At 40.7% G+C, this 24,722-nt stretch overlaps 4 protein-coding genes across 5 annotated transcripts in view; 2 read left to right on the forward strand and 2 right to left on the reverse strand.

Moving 5' to 3' along the window:
- The window catches only part of LOC138961416 (uncharacterized), a 16,832-nt gene extending 13,223 nt beyond the window's left edge, over positions 1–3,609 (forward strand). The window contains exon 6 of the mRNA XM_070333040.1: positions 465–3,609. Within this exon, the coding sequence (XP_070189141.1) occupies positions 465–893 (429 nt within the window). The 3' untranslated portion in view covers positions 894–3,609. The remainder of the gene's footprint in view (positions 1–464) is intronic.
- Positions 3,610–5,861: 2,252 nt separating this feature from the next.
- Positions 5,862–12,273, reverse strand: LOC138961424 (cytochrome b5-like). The gene is made up of 6 exons (XM_070333054.1): positions 12,112–12,273; positions 11,050–11,086; positions 10,669–10,760; positions 9,383–9,409; positions 7,949–7,986; positions 5,862–7,552 (listed from the first exon to the last, which is right to left on the reverse strand). Exons 1-6 carry the CDS (start codon positions 12,226–12,228, stop codon positions 7,465–7,467), a joined length of 399 nt encoding a protein of 132 aa, XP_070189155.1. The 5' UTR covers positions 12,229–12,273; the 3' UTR covers positions 5,862–7,464.
- A 3,892-nt stretch (positions 12,274–16,165) lies between these two features.
- Positions 16,166–23,527, reverse strand: LOC138961560 (twisted gastrulation protein homolog 1-B-like). Its single transcript, XM_070333227.1, has 4 exons — positions 23,370–23,527; positions 21,646–21,866; positions 20,467–20,685; positions 16,166–19,431 (listed from the first exon to the last, which is right to left on the reverse strand). The coding sequence occupies exons 2-4, from the start codon at positions 21,863–21,865 to the stop codon at positions 19,052–19,054; spliced, it is 819 nt and encodes a 272-aa protein (XP_070189328.1). The 5' UTR covers position 21,866; positions 23,370–23,527; the 3' UTR covers positions 16,166–19,051.
- The window catches only part of LOC138961581 (E3 ubiquitin-protein ligase RNF166-like), a 52,550-nt gene continuing 51,348 nt past the window's right edge, over positions 23,521–24,722 (forward strand). For both annotated transcript variants that reach the window (XR_011454236.1, XM_070333245.1), the window contains exon 1: positions 23,521–23,687. Coding sequence is in view for 1 of the 2 variants with exons in the window: in XM_070333245.1 (XP_070189346.1) it covers positions 23,578–23,687 (110 nt within the window). In the remaining variant the exon portion in view is untranslated. The remainder of the gene's footprint in view (positions 23,688–24,722) is intronic.

Genomic DNA, 24,722 nt, shown 5'->3' on the forward strand with positions numbered 1-24,722 from the left:
ACACACACACACTCGCGCGCTCGCATACCTACACACATGCACATGCTATCAATTCATACCTAAAATGAACAGTAACTCATCAAAGTATTAAACTAGTAAAAAGTAAAGTAAAGAATTGGTTGAATATATATACATAAACATATTGGACTAGCAAAGTCATCAAAAACAAGACTTAAACAAAACTTGACTAAATGTAAAAATAAAATCAGTCAATCAGTCAGTAAGCTCGTTCGCTGCTTCGCTAGTTAGCATCGACATTGAATGATTGCCAAACTTTGATCATCAAGTCCACCATCTTGAAGATTTGTGTAATATTGTATTGTTCTGGTCACGTAATATAGGCTTTTTTTCTCTTGAGTTCGTGTTCTCGTTGCATACTATTAATTGCTTTATGTCTTGTTCTTTTTAATAAAGTCTTGTTTAAACCAATCACCAAGACAACACCATTGTGTCACTGCGTGCAGGCGCTGTTTTTCCTGGCCGCGGCCTTGTTCACCTTCGACGTGGTGATGATGACAGTGGCGCTGCTGAGATGCACGTGCTTCTGCCTCGAGCCCCCAACCCTCCATCGACGCCGCCGTGGTCGTGGTGCACCCGTCGGACGCTCTTCTCGCACCTACCCCATCAACACTAACAACAACTACCCGTACGACAACCGTGACCGCTACCCCCGGGAGTCAGGGAGACACCCGCAATACCCGTACCCGCGGGACGATCCTCACTACAGCCCCGAGTACCCGCGCCGCGGAGACCCCAGATACGACCCCAATTACTACCCGACTGGGAGAGACGGGTACGCTCACCGTGCCGCGCTGCCACCCGCCCATCCGAGCTCTCGGCCCCGGATGAACGTCGGGCCGGGCAGGACTATGCGCGATCCTCGACGCAGATGAACAGGGTGTTCACCACTGAGCCATGAGAGATAATGTTATTTTACGCCTTCACGGTGATAACAATCTGGATCTGGATGCCGACTGGGTGTAGTTCGTGGGGAGTTCGTCACAGGAGCCGACACAGGCTATTACGTGACATTAGAGGCATGTTCCCAGTAGTTACCCCGACTTTAGATGAGACACACAGGTGTATGCGTCAGTGTTTGTGTGTAATCAGCGACCTGCACTTATGACAGAATGACCGAGGTCTTTTACGTGCCACTGTGGTGACTCGGGGGTGGGACGTGACATGGATACCGTCTCTGAGTCTGCACACAAAGTTGGCCCGTGTCCGTCCCGGCGTCCTGGATTCGAACCCATGACCCTAGGATTACAATTAAACACGGAGCCGGTGTAACACAAAATTTTTACTCCACGAAAAATTTACTCCGGAGTAAATATTTCGTACGAAATTCTTACTCCGAGTACACTTTTCGTACGAGAAAAGAACTACCCAAGGCACGAAAAAATTACTCCCTCCACGAAATTTTTACTCCCCATTTTTTTTACTTCCAGTAAAAATCTCGTACGCAAAAATGTGATGCGGGCGAAGGGATAATGCCAATAAATGATCTCGCGCACACGAATGTCGCGCTACCCTCCTTCCACCCCTTCCACCACCAAGACTAAGAGGGAACAAGGGAGTAAAAATTTCGTACACCTGGCATGGGAAGTTGAATTGCTCGTGTTGGGGTGAAGTAATTTATTTATTATTATTATTATTCTCTTTATTTATTATTATTCTCTTTATTTATATAGCGCCTTATCCGAAGTTCAAAGCGCTTTATGCCGTGTGAGATGGAATTTTTTACACAATATATCACGCATTCACATCGACCAGCAAACCTCAAGCCTGTTAGGCGAATGTTCACCTTTCGCGGCCTTTATTCCAAGTCACACGGGTATTTGATGGACATTTTTATCTATGCCTATACAATTTTGCCAGGAAAGACCCTTTTGTCAATCGTGGGATCTTTAACGTGCACACCCCAATATAGTGTACACGAAGGGACCTCGGTTTTTCGTCTCATCCGAAAGTCTAGCACTTGAATCCACCATCTAGGTTAGGAAAGGGGGGAGAAAATAGCGGCCCGACCCAGGGTCGAACACGCAACCTCTCGATTCCGAGCGCAAGTGCGTTACCACTCGGCCACCCAGTTATTTATTCGTCAGGGGAGTAACATTTTTGTACGAAATGTTTACTCGGAACTCACCTGTCTTGGGGAGTAATTTTCTCGTGTAATGGGGGAGTGCTTTTTTCGTAAAGGGAGTAACATTTTCGTACGAAATTTTTACTCCGGAGTAAAAATCTCGTGGGAGTAATTTTCTCGTGTTACACCGGCCCTGATTTGATCTAGTGCTCTTCATTGACCTACTTCACCAGCCAGAGCTCCTGGGACTTGCAAAAGCCGGTTCAGTCGAGCCTTTCTTCAGCGATCACCTAAGGGACCAACCCAAATGAGTGGTTATAGACAGATTGTCGCTATGAAAACGTGAATTGTACAGAAGAAAAACTCCTCTGGGATCCTTCGGAGTGGTCGTTAAGGGCAGGTGGACGCTTTCGAGAGGTGATCGCAAGGGCAGGTCCGACCGTGACTGTAGTATGTATTTTCTGTATCAACAGGCGGGGAGCCCTCGAGCACTCGGGAGTGTCTTCTTATGCTTTGATATCCATGTACCTCGGATACAGTTATACCGCGTGTAATGTGAGGTCTCTTCTGATAATAGTTCACCACCTTCTACGTAAAAACAAGTCGCGTAAGGCGAAAATACAATATTTAGTCAAGTAGCTGTCGAACTCACAGAATGAAACTGAACGCAATGCCATTTTTTAGCAAGACCGTATACTCGTAGCATCGTCAGTCCACCGCTCATGGCAAAGGCAGTGAAATTGACAAGAAGAGCGGGGTAGTAGTTGCGCTAAGAAGGACAGCACGCTTTTCTGTACCTCTCTTTGTTTTAACTTTCTGAGCGTGTTTTTAATCCAAACATATCATATCTATATGTTTTTGGAATCAGGAACCGACAAGGAATAAGATGAAAGTGTTTTTAAATTGATTTGGACAATTTAATTTTGATAATAATGTTTATATATTTAATTTTCAGAGCTTGTTTTTAATCCGAATATAACATATTTATATGTTTTTGGAATTAGCAAATGATGGAGAATAAGATAAACGTAAATTTGGATCATTTTATAAATTTTTATTTTTTTTTACAATTTTCCGATTTTTAATGACCAAAGTCATTAATTAATTTTTAAGCCACCAAGCTGAAATGCAATACCGAAGTCCGGGCTTCGTCGAAGATTACTTGACCAAAATTTCAACCAATTTGGTTGAAAAATGAGGGCGTGACAGTGCCGCCTCAACTTTCACGAAAAGCCGGATATGACGTCATCAAAGACATTTATCAAAAAAATGAAAAAAACGTTCGGGGATTTCATACCCAGGAACTCTCATGTAAAATTTCATAAAGATCGGTCCAGTAGTTTAGTCTGAATCGCTCTACACACACACACAGACACAGACACACACACACGCACACACGCACATACACCACGACCCTCGTTTCGATTCCCCCTCGATGTTAAAATACTAGTTTAGTCAAAACTTGACTAAATATAAAAACGAAGCATCGGGTTTTTTCTGCAGCATAGCGTTTACATGTTTTTCTGCAGCATTATTGCGATTAACTTTTTCTTCGGAATAATCTGTGACTGTTTTTATGCAGAAAAACTAACGCCGATCTTGTAAAGTAGCGTGTGTACCCGTCTCCCCCCGGGATATAATAGCTTGCTCCACAGTGGACCAATCAGAAGGCGTGTCAGTGGTCATTCATTCCCATCCTTTCATTCGGAATGTCTTCTGTGGGATGTTACCGGTGCAAATTACACATCACAAAGTGAAAGTTTCAATACAGACGATTATTTCTCCTCTTACAGTTCATGTGTGTGTGTGTGTGTAATGTGTTTGTCACTGTGTAAGACATTGTGTATGTGTGTGCATGTGCATGTGTGTCAGAATATGTGTGCGCGATGGTGTGTGTGAAGTGTTAGGGATATGCGCGTGCACACAATGAATTATTTTGATTTTTCAAAAACCGACCAGCTAGGTCAGTACGACAATCAACTGGTGAGTTTAACACAGCCATAAATAAACAGCACGGTCCTGCGGCATGCAGGGTACATACACACTGACTCGTGTCGCCTCACTGAATGAAGCGGTCAGCGAACAACAAGAATGTCGGGTCGGTATCTCTCAACAGAGGGGGATTTCACGTCGCCAATATTATAATAAGCAAGTTCAAAATTCTGCAGAACAAATGTAAGACATTTTTTTCTGGAGAAAAACTACTGCACCGTTTTACTGCAGCATTCTTTATTTCAATTTTGCTGCAGTAAAATGTTTTTTTCTGCAGAAAATAAACGGCGCTTCGGCGGATGAAGACATCATTATTAACAGCTATTGTGTTTTCAGCGTAGCAATAGGGTCCGATATTTAGACGAGACAAGTATAATGCCGACGAGTCGCAGAAAAACAATTTTGTTCTGGAGCATTTCTGTTTTTTCTCCAGAATAACTGAATAAAGTCATAATCCGCTATGGATATCTGTGTCCTGCAGGTAATCCCGGATCACTCAAGTCATGGACCTATATTAGACCAGGGACCTATATTTAGATCTATGAGTAGACTGACTGAGACCGCTGACGCCATACCTCCAAGTGGTGTTGAGCGTTGTACTTCACTAAACTGTCGTGGGACATTTTCTGGAAGTGCTGAGTGTTTCATCTACTTGTCTATGTTGAGGGTAAAACTGATGGACCACAGTCAGACTCGGACAGCCAGTTCCTTGCAACGCCAGATTTTGATGTTCTTCATACACACATATTGATGATCAATTTAATGTTTAACATATGACAAAGAAATAACTGTGATATGATATGACCAGACCTGGGCGTTTGATATGCAGGATATGTATTGTGCATAATTGATAACTTGTCCGATTCATATTGATAGACTGAGTGAAAGACTCCGAGAAGTTGTGTTTGGTTTTTATTGTGTGTTTCTTATTTTGTTGTTTACTGTAGCAATAATATTATGACAATTAATATTGACTGTGATATTTATGTAATGTAATTAAATAATGTTCCATAATGTGCACTAGTGGAGACGTGTTTTGGCACACATGGAGGGATGGTACTTAAGGGGGTTGACAGTGATGAATAGTGTTTGTGAGTGTGTGCGATCTTGCATGCGGGGTGGTGGTTGTGTAGCGGCCAGTGGAGGGGGGTAGAGATTTGTAACTACAGGGTCGGAGTAAAAAGTCAAATTGTTCGACTTCTCAGCTCCTATTTGAAATTTACTGGACAGTTGTGGAAAAATAAACCCTGTTCTCATCCTTTTTTTCTCAACTTTCTTGGGAGAAAGTTAAGATTACTTGTTCTGACTTAAGTTTTGATGTGTGTGTGCACCACTGGTGAATTGTACTGCACTTACATCTGTAACTTCATTTCATGTAGGTGCATATTTAGAATGACATGTCAAGGGTGCACATGTACCCATACATGTTACACTTACTGTACCTCAATTGAACCAGTCTTTGCTTCCCTAATCCTGCAAGGAATGCAGATAATTTCTTTTCTTTTAACATGCTCTCTCTCTCTCTCTCTCTCTCTCTCTCTCTCTCTCTCTCTCTCTCTCTCTCTCTCTCTCTCTCTCTCTCTCTCTCTCTCTCTCTCTCTCTCTCTCTCTCTCTCTCTCTCTCTCTCTCTCTCTCTCTCTCTCTCTCTCTCTCTCTCTCTCTCTCTCTCTCTCTCTCTCTCTCTCTCTCTCTCTCTCTCTCTCTCTCTCTCTCTCTCTCTCTCTCTCTCTCTCTCTCTCTCTCTCTCTCTCTCTCTCTCTCCTTCAACAACACAAACATGTCTCATTTGAGAAGGGGGGAATTTTCTATTGCAATTTGTGAACAAAGAACACTACTAGCAAAACAAACCAAAAAATTATACACTCTGCGTTATCAACCTACTCATTCAGTCATAATCATGTACCATCAGGTCAAGCAACTCAACTACAACGTTTCAGTCAAACACAGCAATGTCCTTGTGTACAAACACAGCATGTACTTGTGTACAAACACAGCAATGTCCTTGTGTACAAACTCAGCAATGTCTTTGTGTACAAACACAGCATGTACTTCTGTACAAACACAGCAATGTACTTGTGTACAAACACAGCATGTACTTCTGTACAAACACAGCAATGTCCTTGTGTACAAACACAGCAATGTCCTTGTGTACAAACACAGCAATGTCCTTGTGTACAAACACAGCATGTACTTGTGTACAAACACAGCAATGTCCTTGTGTACAAACACAGCATGTACTTGTGTACAAACACAGCAATGTCCTTGTGTACAAACACAGCAATGTACTTGTGTACAAACACAGCATGTACTTGTGTACAAACACAGCAATGTCCTTGTGTACAAACACAGCATGTACTTGTGTACAAACACAGCAATGTCCTTGTGTACAAACTCAGCAATGTCTTTGTGTACAAACACAGCATGTACTTCTGTACAAACACAGCAATGTACTTGTGTACAAACACAGCATGTACTTCTGTACAAACACAGCAATGTACTTCAGAAGGCTATGCAAGATCCAGATAGCATTGACATAATAATTACCTCCACTTTCCCTCCTTGTACCAGCCTCTAGATTCATAAAACGAGTGCATTCGTTATCATGATGTCGCTATAAAACAAAGCGGGATAACATTTCTGAGAGAAAATGAACGAAGATTACTTAAAACAAAAAAGAAATAAGAAAAACTATTTCTTAGAAGTGGCTGCCAATAAGTGTATAGCATCCTTGACTAAAGTTGTCTTATTTGGTTGACTGTTGGTCTGAAAATAATAAAAACATGCACAAATACTTTAAGAAACTGCAGATTTAAATATGTTTTCAACAAATACTCTGTATTCGCTAGGTATTGTTTTGCAAACTTAAATGTAAGCCTGGATATGAAAACACTACAGTATCAAAAAAACATTAGCATAAATGTTGAACACAACCATAAATGGAATTGCAAATAGACACATGAATCCAGTTTCCTATCTTTTTATTGCCATAAAAATCAGGAGACAGACAATGTTTCTATATATATATCGAAGACCTGAACAGGTATAAAATCTCCCTCCCCAATAAAACTAAATGCTGGGTAAGCCTCTAAACACAGAAACAAAAACAATTAAATCCGCTTAAAATATTTCTTTTCACAGAATAGCAAAAGGAAGGCTTGAATAAATAATTACATATCCGCATTATTTACTAACTGGTAGACAAAATGAAATAGAATCAGTACAAATTAGCTATGACACGGTACATGCGATGTACTAATTTTGATTGAAATAAAAAAAATCGTAAACCAAGTTTTTCTCGTATTTCACACAACAAAAGCAATTCCTGATGAGATGCTTGCGGCAGATGGCATGTGCGTAACCCTTACTCCACAACATAGACTGTGGGTGCCTAGTTGTTGGGGGCGATGATGAAGCGGTAAGTGAGAGCAGCCACCAGTGCGATGCCCAATGGAATCAACCAACCAGTCCAGCTGCCGCTGAAAGAGAATGTAATAAACGCAGACATTGAAGAACAAGCCATGTTTCATCAATAAATTGCATGACACACACACTGGAATCAGCTGTGATAACACACACAGTCTCCCCCCCCCCCCCCCCCAAGTCTTTCAATGTCACAGTCTGAAGTCTTCCACTCCCTCTCACACAACACCCCCCCCCCCCCCCCCTCGCACACACATACACAAATGGAACCCTAACTGTAAGTCTAATAGTAACCTTACCTATGTCACAAAAAGTTGTTTTTGCCTGCTTTAGTGTTGCTCAGCAACCCACGTAATCTACATGTTACTGCTCCTGGTGTCAACACTGTATCAAATGTACCAACAAGGAGAGCACTCATTTTCACTTTTTTTTCCCCCCCAGTAAAATGTTACCTGGTTTTTTGTTCCCTTCCCAGTGGTCCTGTGTTCGCCTGTAAATGAAGAAAAATCAACATTCAGATCAACCTCAATACAAGCACCTTAGCTTAGCTTTGAACTTTCAAGAGTATATGTGCACACATGCTCTGTCATTCATTTTTAGCCCAAGAGTATATGTGCACACATGCTCTGTCATTCATTTTTAGCCCAACTGCTACTTAGCATTGCTCTCTGCTATCCAAAGAGGGTTGCATACTTCACATTGATATAATCAATTCCTACTTGTTTTCTTTTCATCAGAAATTATCAATTATGCCAGCAAACTGACCAGGTCTTTCAAACCTTTTTTGTAATTGGTTAGACATAGCCCTTCACAATGCCTAATACCAAACATAGCCAGAACTCAGCACATATTTCTTGCTCACAATGAAGGTATAAATTGGATTCGGTATAACACGAGTGTACGTGGGAGTTTCAGCCCACGAACGCAGAAGAAGAAGAAGAAGGATTCGGTAAACTACTGGTTTGATTGTCCATGCGGCAAGTCTTTGCTGAACTCAAATATCCTGAATGAAGACCTTATTAGTGTGCAGTTTACAATGAATTACTTCACTAAAAAAACTCTTGAATAGAACATGTAAACACACACATACACACACACAAAGGTAACACATACATTCCTCATCAGCAGACTGAAAGGTGTTTTGAAGTTACACTTATACTGAGAAGAAAAAAAAAGCAGACAACAGGTAGGCTGAAGTGCTCAATAATGTTACTCAGATGGTTGAACATTACATTTCCATAAACATTTTGTGAAAAGAATTCAGAAGATCAATGATTTACAGGTGCTGTAAAAGCTTTGTCTGTTCATGATTGGGTCCAGTGGACTACATGAATCGTTCTGTCCGTTTGTCTGACAGACAAAATAACCTTGCTTTAGTTTACAGTTATATTTTCCACCTGTATTAAACACTGTTTTGTACTTATAGAGTACATTTTTGTTTAAATCTCGCTGATGGTAGACACTGTTGAGCAGCTGACTTTCGCTGGATCATGAATTCAAAGTGCAAGTTGAAATTTTCGATTTTCAGTACTCTACCAAACCCCTCAAAAATACATGTAATGAGAACGTAAAACATGATGGTGTAGACTGAAAAACAGTCTTAAATTAAAAGCAAGGCTAACACGAGCCAGAAAGGGCATGGGAGTGGGGAATGGGAGAGTGTGAGACTGAGAGACAGAGCTGAGCTGGAGACAGTGAGATGGGTCCTGCACCCACCCGTAGCAGCAGCTAGTTCAAGTATCTACACAAACATTTTGACACAGCAAAATACCATCACCAGACAAATCCAAAGTAAATTAAGGCAGAAAGCCATGTGAATAGGACACAACCCTTGCCAACCATCCTTTCACTCTGAGATTCATACCTTAACATATACAGCAGCCTACCTGGTAATTTTTGCTGGACTGGTCATCCTAAAAGAAAAAAAAGAGAAAAATATGATATATATATTGCAAATCTACACACAAGAACCTGTGACAAGAGTATGTGTGTGTGTCTGTCTGTCTCCCTCTCTCTCTCTGTCTGAATGTGTGTGTGTCTGTCGCTCTGTTGTTGAAGACAAGAGTCAAAAGAACATCTTTCTCTTATCACACACTCACAGGTTCTGGTATATATTCACGTAAGACTTATACGCAGTCTTAACCCCTTGACTGCCTTAAGACGGGTATACCCGTCATGTGCCTGTGCAGCCGCAGCGCCTACGTGACAGGTAAACCCGTCATCACAGTTCCGGGATTTTCCAGAAATGCTACGTCACTGCTGACACACAAATACCAGCCAATGGCTTGATAGGATACCTCATTCTCATGAATAAACATAAATGGTGACGCGGTTTTGCGTCTGAAGGCTATTTTCGGCCTTGGCGGCAGTGAAGGGGAGAGAAGGCTCGACTCGTCAAAATGACTAACGGTGACAGTCGACCGGGCCCTAGTAGGGAAAAACAAAGACGGACTGACGCTACAGGGGGTGCAAATGATTATGGATACTGACAGAGGAAGGGGGAGATCTTCTTTCGGACGATTCGTTGGAAACAGGTAGATGACAGTGATTATGATCCTTTTTTCGAGCAAGCAAAACAGCCACCTGTGTTTGATCCACAGGCACCGGAAGATGTGCCGGACCAATTTTTCAAAAGTTCATATTTGAACATCATTATAAGCCAAACTAATTATTATTTCCATGTTTAGACACTAAAAACATATTCTTGGTTCAATTTCCTTTAAAAATAAACATAGGTTTTACTTACCTACCTACTGCCAGTTTGGAGCTAGAATTTTTTGTGAATTATTACACCCCGAACTCCAAAATTCCCTGGCAATCAGGAATGCACATAAGTAAGTTTTGATTGGCAGCGAAAGGGTTAAACTAAAACTACAGTATTTCAAAATGCGTGCAGGGAAAGGTAGTTCCAAATCATGAAAACTAAATTCTTTTGATGTGATAGAAAAAGGAGATAATTTGTGACAAAGCACAAACAATAAAGACCTTCCTAAATTGAGCACATACTTGACTTCACAAAGTCTTTTTACCTAAAAATTTAGTGCCAAAGCTTTGTGCAGTAAGCTTTGTGATGTAGACTTTGCTAAGTCGACTTCACCCAATTAATATCGGGCTCTACTAAATCTGTCTTGATTTCTATATACATGTACTACATAAAATGATAAATACTTACGGGATGCAAGTCTCCTATCAAATAATCCTTCATCAGATCCCTAGCATCTGTGGAATGGCCGACATCTTCAAAAGCTTCTGTAGAATCACCACCTATATAAGCAATTTAATATTTATTAATTTCCATTAAAAAATAAATAACCACACACACCACACACAGGTAGGTAAGAACAAGATAGAACAAAGATCGCAATGTCTTCTTCAAACTACCAATCACAAAAAGGACAGGTGTCATTTTTCTTGCAATGAACATATAATGAAATATATATACTAAATATAGGCACGTACTGCTGCAGAAATATGTTGACTGCATGAATTTTCTTTGAAATTCCACAACAATAACATTGTTTCTTTCTGACTTTTACAAATGGAGTAAACTTACCAGCTTGTTCTAGCAATACTTCTTCACCCCCAGGATGCTGAAAAACAGAAAGCAGCCAGGCTGTAGACTTTTGTATAGTATGTAAGTGTCCACATGGGTAGATATATTCAAAGTAAAACTAAAAACCTGGACAGATCTATGTGTGTTCAAACTGACTGCAAAAATGTCAGATACACTTCAGAGTTTCTTAAAGGCTAGACATGCTTGTGGCTAGCTGCTCGCAGTGCTCGGAAGCAAGAGGGAATTTGATGGCTAACTACGCAAGAACTCAACACCATTGGTTGATACCAAAAAATTCATCTGCACTGGTCGGGAAACAGCCATGGACAGCCAATCAGATTGGCAGCTATGCGGCTATCATTTTTTCTCCAAGGCATGCTAGCCTTCGCTTGCCAAATCCTAGTGTTCCTTGCGGAGATAATTGCCCAAGAAACAGTACTTCCTCGCCCTATTCACTTCACTTGCCAATTCTCGCCTTTAAGAAACGGGGGACAGGTTGAAGTGATAATTTTGTAAATTGCACTTTTTTTTTTAAATACATTGTCTTAAAATTAAGTTCAAGATTAAAGCACACAAAATAACAGTAATACATTGTGTGTAACTGTAAGTTTATTGCATTTGTACGTAGTTTATTTAACTGAAAAGAACATGTATCTTTAACCACATCCCTCATCCCCTTTAGCATAATATATGTTTGTCTGCTGGAGCATGTATTCAGTCTAAAACTGCTTGTGCACCCTTCAAAATAATCCCGATTTAAGCAAACAAGTACAGGGGTTTACATAAAAATAACATGCGAACTATAGATACTTTTTTTCAGGACAATTTGCGATGACAGCTGGGACAATCTGCAGATTTTAGCAATAATACATGTGCTTGTACAAAACGCAAAACTTGAAAATAGGCTGTTTCTCTAGCTTCTCTTGTCAAACTACACGCTGGAATGGCATGATGATTCGACATAATCAAGGCTCCTGATGATAGTCGTCTATTGTAATCTACATGTCCGCCTTTGCAGCATAGATAACGTGTGCGAAACAAACACGTAGCTTGCAAACTCACCTCGTCAAGAAACTTTGTCACATCGTAGACTTGGTTGTGTATAATTAACCATGTTGACTTGGAATCTTTGTGGGATTTCACCTCCTCGGCACGGAACACCTTTTTCTGGCTTGCCATGTTTCTGTGTTGTGTGACCGTGACACAGTCTAGAGGAAGTGGCCTAGTCGCGAAATGCATGACGGTAGTCACGTCACTTTTAGATCAAAGGTCGATCGACAACTTGATACATCCCATGAAGAATCGTCGTTCTCGTTTACAAGCATCGGAAATCTCAGAGTGGATGAATGTTTCAATGTGATCCTGCTTATCAATGTCACACACAATTATCGAACAAAGTCTGGCAATTGAAAGAGGTTTATATAATCCAATAGACAGGTGCACCTGTACTTAACCAATGTATGATTGGTGCAACTGTACCGCATATGATTCCCAAAGAGAGAGAGATCAAATCAGCCCCTTGCTGATCAAATCAAATGAAATCAAATTTAATTTTACAAGGGTTGTGGCATAAGCAATACAAACGAGCTTTCTTTTGATCAGCCCTCGCCCAGAGAAGGACTACTCTAATCATCTATCTATATATATATACGACTTGTGTCTGTCTGTGTGTCTGTGTATCTGTGTATTTGTGTATTCGCCATGCACGGCCAAAGTTCTCGATGGATCTGCTTCAAATTTGGTGGGCTTATTCAGAGAGACCCCGGACACAACCTCATCGATGAGATATTTCAACACGTGCTCTCAGCGCGCAGCGCTGAACCGATTTTGGTTCCACCTCAGCTATTTTGGTTCCACCTCAGCTACCCGGGCCCCCATACCGACACACCAAAGCCAAAGTTCTCGGTGGATCTTTTTCAAATTTGGACACCGTATTCAGCTACACCCCGGACACAATATCATCGATGAGATATTTCAACACGTGCTCTCAGCGCGCAGCGCTGAATCGATTTTGGTTTTTGTGTTCATTTCACCATTATAAGTAACTCTTCCTTATCTTCTCATATTCTCCAGGTTTTCAGCGTTTACCTCCCTTCCTTCGTAATGGTGCACTATAGTGTGAGTGGAGCGTCTTCGGATATTCCCGGCGTTCTGTTACTGTTACTATTTTTAGAAGGTCAACGCAGTGTCCAGAACGTAAATTGGACCCGTAAATTATCCTCACTGTAAAAGTGCAAAGGTCGAATCAATTTATAGCCACGCGAAAAATACACTGTCATCTATCTCTCTATAGATACGGCTTCTCTGTGTTTTTGTGTGTGTGTGTGTGTGTGTGTGTCTCTATGTGAGCAACACCTGTGCATTGATAAGTTCGGTTTGTGATGTGGTCTGGCGGCTTTTGTGTAAATTTATATACTGGCCTTCCTTTTAGAAGCCATAACTTGCTCAGTCCTGTTTGAGTGGAGTTCGCCTCCAAAGGTGATTAACACGGTTACATTCGTCGACAAGGATGGGACTCGATATGGCCAGGATTGGCATTATGGCCACTGAATCATTTTCGTGCTGTTCCCATTCCACGAATCTGAGAGGGACCTAAGCTTGGCGGGTCCATTGTTCGGACCCTGCGAAGCCGGCGTACGGCTCTAAGTACTTCTTCCCGGCGAAGCCGGCGAAGCGGGTATTCATTCTAGTATATATATATACGACTTGTGTCTGTGTGTCCTGTGTCTTCGCGATGCACGGCCAAAGTTCTCGATGGATCTGCTTCAAATTTGGTGGGCTTATTCACAGAGACCCCGGACACAACCTGATCGATGAGATATTTCAACACGTGCTCTCAGCGCGCAGCGCTGAACCGAATTTGGTTCCACCTCAGCTACCCGGGCCCCCATACCGACACACCAAAGCCGCTACACCACATCACAACGCCAAAGTTCTCGGTGGATCTTTTTCAAATTTGGACACCGTATTCAGCTACACCCCGGACACAATATCATCGATGAGATATTTCAACACGTGCTCTCAGCGCGCAGCGCTGAACCGATTTTGGGTTTTCTGTTCATTTCACCATTCCCAGTAACTCTTCCTTATCTTCTCCATGTTTTCAGCGTTTACCTCCCTTCCTTCGTTTGGTGCACTATTATAGAATGAGGGGGCATCTTCGGATATTCCCGGCGTTCTGTTACTATTTTTAGAAGGTCACCGCAGTGTCCAGAACGTAAATTGGACCCGTAAATTATCCTCACTGTAAAAGTGCAAAGGTCGAATCAATTTATAGCCACGCGAAAAATACACTGTCATCTATCTCTCTATATATACGGCTTCTCTGTGTTTGTGTGTGTGTGTGTGTGTGTGTCTCTCTCTCTCTATGTGGGCAACACCTGTGGATTGTTCAGTTCTGTTTGTGATGTGGTCTGGCGGCTTTTGTGTATTTGTATGTACTGGCCTTCCTTTGAGAAGCCATAACAGTTCAAAAGGGCTTAGAGATAAGCTCTAAATTGCTCAATCCTGTTTGAGTGGAGTTCGCCTCCAAAGGTGATTAACACGGTTACATTCGTCGACAAGGATGGGACTCGATATGGTCAGGAATGGCATTATGGCCACTGAATCATTTTCGTGCTGTTCCCATTCCACGAATCTGGGAGGGACCTAAGCTTGGCGGGTCCATTGTTCGGACCCGGCAAAGCCGGCGTACGGCTCTAAGTATTTCATCCCGGCGAAGCCGGCTACCCGGCGAAGCCGGTATTCCTCTAGTATATAATATACACGTTAATTCATAAAATAAAAAATAGAAATGTAAAAAGGCAGAAAAACTTGGTTCACAGGGATATGTACACATTAAAGGCTTTACACAAATTCTTGTCTTGTACAGAAGTGGGAATTTACTGAACATACATTTTTGAAAAAAATTTGAATGTGTTTGTCAAATCTGAGACTTTTTAAATGATGAAACACTGATGCTATGGACAAATTGTGATAGAGAAAGAGAGAGTCTGTTCCCTTCATCCACGCTCCATTGTTTATTTGCGACGAGCTGCTTATCTGAATGTAAATGTACCTGAATTTTGATCAGGTTTGTTCTTTCAGCTTGCTCATAAACAAGCAAGCCTCATCAATCAGAAAGCTTCTAAGAGAAAGGTGCATGTGTGCTAGGATGTTCCTGTGTGCACATGTGTTTGTGTGTTTTATAAACCAGGGAAGGGAACGGAGGGGATGTATTTTGATTCCAAACTTTTAAAAATTATGTTTGCTCTTGGTTGCAAGTTTGCCCAAACAATTTCACCACAAAATTATTAACATTTAAGGCTAGAGTCTAGCTGCCCCTTGTAAAAGTGATAAGAATTTGTTAAAACTGAATTTTTGCGTAGGTTCAAAGAGTGATAAGGCCAGAAAAACTTCTAAATATATCAGATAAATGTCTTTGATGACGTCATATCTGGCTTTTTGTGAAAGTTGAGGCGGCACTGTCATACCCTTATTTTTCGATCAAATTGATTGAAATTTTAGTCAAGCAATCTTTGACGAAGCCCGGACTATGGGATTGCATTTCAGCTTGGAAGCTTAACAATTAATTAACTGATCTGGTCATTAAAAAACCTAACATTCTAAATACAATTTAAGTCATCGATCCCAAAATTATCTCATCTTATTCTTTATCATTTGCTTCTTCTTCTTCTGCGTTTGTGGGCTGAAACTCCCACGTACACTCATGTTTTTTGCACGAGTGGAATTTTACGTGTATGACCGTTTTTTACCCCGCCATTTAGGCAGCCATACGCCGTTTTCGGAGGATTATCATTTGCTGATTCCCAAAACATTTAGATATGTTATGTTTGGATTGAAAACACGCTCAGAAAGTTAAAAAGAATATCCTGTGTAGCGCTCTACAGTACTGCGCTAAGCTTGTTTGTTACTTCTTCAAGCGATCAGTGGCCGGTGCAGTACGTTCAGTTTCATTCTGTGAGTGTGATAGATTGACTAAATGTTATGATTTTGCTTGTTTTCTTTTGGACACATCAATTGGGCGAGTGACCTATTTTAAATCTACTTTCTGTTCTCAGGGTATACTCCAGCCTTAAATAAAACTTCATGTATGACAAACACAGAAACACAAACACTGCTTTCAAACACTACTTTATTATTAACTAAAATGTTCACAATGAAAATCATTTTACATATCAAATTTAAAAAGTCACAGCACATACAATAATTATATTTATCGTCACAACCTTTTGATAAATCAGGTAACTGTGTAAAAAGTAACCTTCATATGTGCCAGATCCTCTTCACAACACATACATATAAAAACGCACCATACACTGTATATTAGTCACAGGTTTAAAATAAACAAGTGTGCACCTGCAAGACGGCATACGTGTCTGGACTAATCACAAAAACACTTGAACACATCGTTATAGCAAAACTTTCTTTCTTTCTTTATTTGGTGTTTAACGTCGTTTTCAACCACGAAGGTTATATCGCGACGGGGAAAGGGGGGGGGGGGGGGGGGGGGGGAGATGGGATAGAGCCACTTGTTAATTGTTTCTTGTTAACAAAATTTAGTTAGGCTACACATGGGCAATTAGGTGAAACGTTATCACCCACAAATGCTCATCCTTTTTTTCAATCGTCAACCGTTCAGTACTACTGGTCTATGTTCTGTACCTAAAAATATTATTTGACTGTAAATTTCAAAAAATGACTGCTTTTCACAAGATATGACAATCAGAACCAACCAGAGTTACTGATAAATTGGGGAAAGAACGTTGCAGAACAGCACAGACAAATATTACTGTCATTGAATCTTGCAAAAGGACAATAGTCTTTTGCATTACTGATTCAAGATTGTCTGGGCATTGAATGAGTTCCTAGGCGAGAAACTTCACAACTGACCAATTTCAACTGACCATAATTAACATGTAAGTTATGCGGTGAAAATGAACATAAAGACATTCAACATTCCAAAGGATCCTTTCTTGTCAACACAAAAAATATAGGCACACCTTACAGATAAAAATATATATCTGTTATTTACACTCATTTGCTTACAGTTACTGTTTAGTTTCAGCAATAATTACACAGTTTTTCTGTCACGATTAAAAAAAAAGTGAATGTCACCTAAGGTTAAGATATAGTACAACGCCGCTGAACACTTGCATAACATATCAGCAATGTTTTCACTGAGCACCACTCTTTGCTAAAACAAATGTGTCCCATTAATATATGCAGGTTTTAATGAAAGCCAGAGAAAGACATACAGTGAAGGTATGTTTGGTTTGCTGAATGCAAGATCTAATGACACAGCAAAAATAAACAAGACTAAGCCAAAATATTTCTAAGTAATATAATTTATATTAAAAAACCCAGACTAGCTTGCATTTTTTTTAAATAAATAAAAATTAAAAATGTATCCGCAAGACTAGACTCAGACTTTTGATTCTTGCTAAGAAAACTCTTAAAGGCACACTCCTTCTCACATCCGGCCAGGCTTTTTACATGGGTTAAGACCATCCCTCCACTTGGTCACATACCAAAAATGAGCAAACTGCTTTTACAAGGGGTGTGCCTGTGATATCAAAATTTGCAGCAGTTGCATACACTGGAAACTTTTTGTATAAAATATCACAAAAACTGTTTTGAAGTGCATAGTAGAAGGGCATCAAGTATAGCAGAAGAGATATTCAATCAGGACTAAATTACAATAACATCATGATATAAGTTCATACAAAAACCTTGTTGAATTGCAATGAGCATATGATGAATGTTATGAGACATGTTGAAGAGTAAGGCCAGTGTAACCGTTAAAACTGTTCAGTAGATAAGATCTGGGAAACGGAACAACTGTTGGTAAAAATACAAAAACATATAAGAACACTTTCTATGCAGTGTAGTCAGATCAAAATATCTTCGGTGTGAAATTCAGTCATAATCAACATCAGGATTTCCATTCAAAGTTGACACTGTCCAACTGAGATTCTCTTTATTAACTTACCAACCATTTTTAACCTTAAAAAATTACTTATTCTTGTTCTTTTTTTTTTTGGTATAATTAAACAAAGTAATTCCACAGTATCAAACAAATATATATATTCTGATAAATATCTTCATTCAGATCCCTTTGCTGATAAAAAAAAAAAGAAGATATATACAGAGACAGAACCTCTGTTATCACTAGCATGTTATCCCATAATAAATATCACAGACCCAGTCTAATCAAGAGGATAATCATGTGAATACATGTACTTGTTATCATCCTATCTGAAACTATCTGTGATTTTTTCTTTTTAATTTTGTTGATATTATCATAGCCAAAAGATTCAAAGCCATCTTAAAGCCATATGTACTCGATGACTATACACGCTAATTGCTTTACCAACAGCTGGAGACATGCTAAATTAAGTTCCCTGCAAAATATTGTGGTCTAGGACCCCTTCAATGTTGAGATATGTTAATTTTCATTTTGATCTGGATCGTCCTATTTATAGATTTGCCAACAGAGGTAGCGTTGACGCAAGGGAAATAACTCCGCGTCTTTGTTTACATCCAAAGTTTTTGAGACTCTAAAACAAGCTGTAATGCATGTATATGGTCCGCGCATGGCGACATATCGTCATTACATGGTCTTATGGTGCGTTTGACATCGATTATGGGCAAACTACACTTTGTAAACACGGGAGCGCGTACATATGCCTTTAAATCAGCTTCAGCAGTTTGTAAAATGAAGGCTTTTCCACTAGGGTCTATATGTATTCAACTAACAGAGTCTGTAAAGTTCACAACAAAGTGACATGATGTTAAATTTGCATTAACTATTCTCTCAAGCAGCATTTCAGTATTTAAAAAAAAAAAAAATATGTATACGCATAAAGTTGAATTCTTTTGTGACCACAATATTTTTTTTGCTCTCTTTTTTTTAGCAAAAACTGACAAAATATGTACAAAGTCCATTCAAATTATGTACACAAAGAGACTCGGAAACAAAGTTATGAGATAACCTCATCCTTTACAGAGTGTCCGGCACAATATCAGGTAACAGTTTCACAGCCTCCTCACCGTCAAGATTCTTCACACTGCTTTCCTCACTGCCGCCGACAGAGTCATTGAGCTCTGGTAACCACTTTTCCTTGTCCTCCTCCTCCTTCTTTGAAGGACACCTGAGACAGTTAGGCTCATTGAGACCGTAATCCAAACAGGTGCTGCCGATGCACTGGCAGCAGCCGTACTCATGGAACCAGCGGTACTTGGAGGCGCCCATAGACTTGCAGGATGTCTTGCACTTGGCAATGGACATGCACTGCGAGAAGAAGGCGGTGCTGCAGTTGTGGATGCCCATCAGTCCTGCCATGTCTGGCGTCTCCAGCTTGGGGTCTTTGACGGTTGCAGCTACAGGGAGCAAAAAAGAGAGAGAGTGAAACGTTTCTCTACTCTACCTTTACTTTTAAAACGTGATTAAAATTTTTAAAAACAAAGGATTTCTGTACTCATCGATACTTCTTTTTTTCTTCTTCTGCGTTCGTGGGCTGAAACTCCCACGTACACTCGTGTTTGTTTTACCCCGCCATTTAGACAGCCATACGACGTTTTCGGAGGAAGCATGCTGGGTATTTTCGTGTTTCTATAACCCACCGAACTCTGACATGGATTACAGGATCTTTTTCGTGCGCACTTGGTCTTGACTCTGAGAAATAAATCTCTCGCCGAACGTGGGGAAGAACTCACGCTGACAGCGGCCAACTGGATACAAATCCAGCGCGCTACCGACTGAGCTACATCCCCGCCCACTCATCAATACAAGAACAGCACAAGACGATACATATTTTCGCTTATGAAAGCTTCATCAGGGAAAGAAACAAACACAAAAGGCAACAAAAAAAATGTTTAAAAAAATACAAAAACGTTACTCTACTCTGCAAGTTATGTCATCACAGAGAAGCTCATGCATCGAAGAAAGCAACACAAAGGTAGCAAGTATAGCATGCCTGTCTGCGGTGTTTGGACATTGACAAACACTTTGTTTACTTCACTACAAATGGAACAGAGACACTCAGACAGAAGTGAAAGAGGCAGGTAAGGGTGGGGACAGTCCGGGTGGGAGTTTGAGGTTGCTGTTGCACTACACTCAAATGATTCTTAGTGTGCAACATAATCAAAACAAAGAAGATAATAAATCTTACCACCAAAAACCCCAGAAACTGAGAAAGCTTAACTATCAAACTGCACAACACTGCTGATCTTTTTCAATCCTGACTCAATGTTCTGGCCCTTACTGGCATCAGATACCCACCACAAAGTAATACAGCTGCCTTATTGAATTGGTAGAAAACTTTCATAATGTTTAAGTCCACTCTTAAGAAAATTGATTGTATATGATATATGTGAGTTGTAGCTGACGAAATGCGGAACAAGAAGAAGACTCACTGGAATCAGTGACATAAGTATCCAGCTCCGGCGTATAGCCTGTGCTAGGTTTGAAGAGCCACGAGTCAAGATTGTAGGAATAGGTGTGCGTGGTCCAGCGCTGAAGAGGGTCCTCTACCTCCGTCAGCACAGCAAACAGATCAGGGATGGGGTCAGGCAGGCTCTCAATTGAGCTGGTGCGGTACAGGCTATCCTCCGGATCAGGAGCAGGGCAAAGACCTGATGGAAGATAAAGGAAAACAGTGAAATAACCCCACAATTCACACTCTTTGTGAAGCTCAAGAGCCTACAAGTACACCTGTGCTTCAATTTCCCCCTTCTGCTGAATAAACTCTCTCTTAAGAATCAAACATGTCAATGTTATCATACTGTCTTTCTATCTGAGGATAAACAGATGTATACTGCCATCCAATTCTGTAGCAAGTTTTCCAATTTCTCAAAATACTTTCAGATGTTGTCACTGCATCAATATACTCACACATACATCTTAATGACAATGCACTGTATCTTTGTAGTTCACCACTTTCAGAACAGGACAGTTTTCAAAATCAATACAAAATTCTTAATACAGCAAACAAAAACACACACAAGAAGTCAACAGTAACCAAACTCTATCCATCTGAGCCCCCCAAAAGGATGTTTATATATTTCTAGGATATAACCACTTAAACGAACACGAGTTCCAGTACATGTCCTTTTGATGTTCACTACTCTACAGCAGCATGCCAGTCTCTGGAATGCCCAGTTTTGAAATCTATCACTATCAGTGTATGAGCAGCAAAATCTATCACTATCAGTGTATGAGCAGCAAAATCTATCACTATCAGTGTGTGAGCAGCAAAATCTATCACTATCAGTGTGTGAGCAGCAAAATCTATCACTATCAGTGTGTGAGCAGCAAAATCTCAGTTTCAAAACTTTTCCTTCCTGCACACGTAAATTGGGACGGGACGGACAAGGGTCAACTTTATGTGCAGACTCAGAGACGGTATCCATGTTCCACCGCCGTGTCACCTCTGTGGCACATGAAAAAAACCTCCGCCATTCTGCCATAAGAGACAATCAAGTTATGAAAATGAAAGAAAAAAATGAAATGAAATTGATAAGAAACATGTGACACATGTCTCAAGTCAAATTTCAGGCCTTGTCTGAATCAATAAACACAGGTTTTAAACTTACCAACACAGGAGCAGCACTCAGTGTACAACTTGGCCAGACACACTTGGCAGGCCCTGCAGCACGTGCAGTTCTTCTTGTCGCTCATGTCGCACTCACAACACTTGATCAGCATGCACTTGCTGACAAGCGGAGCACACAGAGCTTCATTGCAGGCGTCGACAGCATACATGCAGGCCAGGACGCCAACCAGTAGTGCCAGGAATGAGATGTAGGTTCTCATTCTGTAGAGAATCAGAGACAATATTAAGATTTATTTTGACAAAATTAATTAGTATTACTTAGTAAAAACAGTAACAGGGATGGGCAAATCTAGCTTTTGCTAAGGCCTCTCGGCATTTGAAAATGGGAGCAGATCAATTCATCCAACCTGCAGAACTACCAATACCATAAACCATTGCACCTTCCTGGCCAAAGCACTATTCTCACACACCGCTCAGTGGTTTTTTGATGACTGCGTAAGTGTGTTCAAACTCCAATGCTTCCTTCAGGGGGTAAATATCTTTATCTTACATACATCAATCAATCAATCAATATGAAGCTTATATAGCGCGTATTCCGTGGGTACAGTTCTAAGCGCTTGTCGAAGAGTTGTCAACACAGGACTAACAAAAAAACTAACATCTACAGACAGACACAAACCCTATTACACACTAGCAAACCCTGATAAACATACAACAAACAACTGTTAAACAACAATGTACACATCAATAGCTAGGTCCAAACAAAATAATATCAAACACAAAGAAAACACCTCTCACAGAGCACAGCACAAGAATGTCTTTTGGGGCACAACACATCACTGTTGAGCATGAAAGTCGCAGCCAGCTACGGGAAGAACTGAGTCTTCAACCTACTCTTGAACGTGTCAAGAGAGGGGCTCTGGCGAAGCTCAAGCGGCAGGGAGTTCCAGACGGAGGAGCCCGCGGAGGGAAATGCACGCTGACCAGCAGATGCGAGAGAGAGACCACCCATTAGATAACTAAACCATATTCTCACATGTGTGTATATCATGCAAATGAGGTGTCAAACTAGTCTGACAGGGACCTTATTTTCCACTGCTCATAATGTCAGTCACAAATTGACAGAGACATGCAAGCGTCATTCTTGGAAAAAAGTTTTGCTTGCTGTTTCCTCTGGGAGAATATTGAGAACGTACATATCATGCTATACTTTCTAGAGTGACATCTTTTTGCTTTACCGTCAAAGATTTCACGAGGCTTTGTAAGACTAAGAGATCGAGGTTCCAATTTTCATTAGATACGTCTTCAATTTGGGCGCTTCGACTTTGGGTCGTTTGGAGCAAAGCACACGCACGAATAAACAGAATACTACATGGTTTCCTGTGTCATATCAGATTTACACTTGTTGCTTTTTCTCTATACTGACTACTGTGTAATGTATACATTTGTATAATCAGTAATTAATTTGGGCATACAGAGTAACCCAGACTGATGACTCAGGAGTCAGATGAGCCTGCAGAAACAGATTGGATCCATCATCCTCGAGTACAGATCGGAAATCTGACTGTGTACTGCATCAAATGAATTCATACAAACAGAAAAACAAGCCCGTCAGTCGAATGATTTGTTGTGAGACTGAGAGCAACAGTTTTTCGTTGATTTCTCTGAGTTTGGGCAAATGGACACATTCCATTTCACAAAGAATCTGCCTTTCTATTACTTTTCAACACAGCAAACCCCATAAGTCAAAATATCCTGACGTACCTGGGCCTTGTGAAGATTTTCTGGTTTCTTGCTGATAGTGTAGACAGCAAAATACAACTTCCAAGTTGAAATCTCAGCGAGTTTGACAAAGTTTTTTGCTGCTTCGCGAAGCGCCGTCTTTTACAGCTCAAGGGAAACTACTCTTGTTGCTCCACAGTCTGGAGAAACAGAGAGAGAAACTGGAGGAGGACACGACACGAAAAAAACAATGGCCTACAACGTAGCTCTTGAAACTGACGATCTGGAGCAGTTTACATGTGCCATTTGCATGGAAATATTTGTGGATCCTACACGGGTAGCATGTGGCCATGGGCATGTGTAAGTGTGCGAGCAGGTTGAAGTAGTTCGACCCAGTTATTAGACTGAGGGCACTTTCGTTTCAGGAAACTGAAGTTTCAGATTGACTCATAATCTCGCAAAAATCGAGTTTTCGAAAATGATCTTAGACCTTAGTCTTAGAACAGAACAGTATCAGAGCGAGGCTTTGTTAATATAGCGTGATGTATAGGACTTTACCTTGCTATGGACCTCTGTAGTAGTAGAAATTGTGAATGAGTAGAACTTTTGATTACAGTCCCACAGTTGGATGTTGAAAGAGTATTTTGCTCTTCTTGATTTCTAGCGCTCAGCGGTATTTCTGGCACAAGGTTGTCTGTGTGTCCGTTTTTCCTTCTTAAAATAAACCCGGTCCCAACGGAGAGAAGAAGAAGAAGAAATGTTCATGGTTGACAATGATCGACAGTCCAGTGTTGGTGATGACACATTCAGAATGACACACTGAAGGGTATAAATAGCAAATTTAAGTTTGGTGGCCCATTTTTCCAATAAAGTCCTTACAATTGATATATGGTGGTCAAGCTGACTTTTATACTTTTTGACAGAGCTGGTGACAGAAATTGAATACCTTCGTAGAATGTTCCGACTATTGACTGAATTACATGTATACATGTTTCTTCTGAGCTCATCACAGTTCTCCATTGTCTCTTGAGTTGTTTTAAGTTTGTGTCCACACCTGCCGGTGTTAAGAGCTACCATTAAAATGGACCAGAGCTTTCTACTCCTGTCATCAATTTCTGTTTCAATCAGGTCACCTCACACACTACTTTGTTTCTTCTTCTTCTTCTGCGTTCGTGGGCTGAAACTCAATCCCACGTACACTCGTGTTTTTTGCACGAGTGGAATTTTACGTGTATGACCGTTTTTACCCCGCCATTAAGGCAGCCATACGCCGCTTTCGGAGGAAGCATGCTGGATATTTTCGTATTTCTATAACCCACCGAACTCTGACATGGATTACAGGATCTTTTCCGTGCGCACTTGGTCTTGTGCTTGCGTGTGCACACGAAGGGGGAT

This window comes from Littorina saxatilis, linkage group LG1 (genome assembly GCF_037325665.1).
Source record: "Littorina saxatilis isolate snail1 linkage group LG1, US_GU_Lsax_2.0, whole genome shotgun sequence".
NCBI classification, from domain to species: domain Eukaryota; kingdom Metazoa; phylum Mollusca; class Gastropoda; order Littorinimorpha; family Littorinidae; genus Littorina; species Littorina saxatilis.

Coding starts and splice junctions, on each gene's coding strand:
- LOC138961424 (XM_070333054.1), bottom strand. CDS start 12,228: ATGGCAAGCCAGAAAAAGGTGTTCCGTGCCGAGGAGGTGAAATCCCAC. Junction 11,087..12,111: donor TGACAAAGTTTCTTGACGAG/GTGAGTTTGCAA, acceptor TCTGTTTTTCAG/CATCCTGGGGGTGAAGAAGT. Junction 7,987..9,382: donor AGTCCAGCAAAAATTACCAG/GTAGGCTGCTGT, acceptor CTTCATTTACAG/GCGAACACAGGACCACTGGG.
- LOC138961560 (XM_070333227.1), bottom strand. CDS start 21,865: ATGAGAACCTACATCTCATTCCTGGCACTACTGGTTGGCGTCCTGGCC. Junction 20,686..21,645: donor TGAGTGCTGCTCCTGTGTTG/GTAAGTTTAAAA, acceptor ATCTTCCATCAG/GTCTTTGCCCTGCTCCTGAT. Junction 19,432..20,466: donor TACTTATGTCACTGATTCCA/GTGAGTCTTCTT, acceptor TGCTCCCTGTAG/CTGCAACCGTCAAAGACCCC.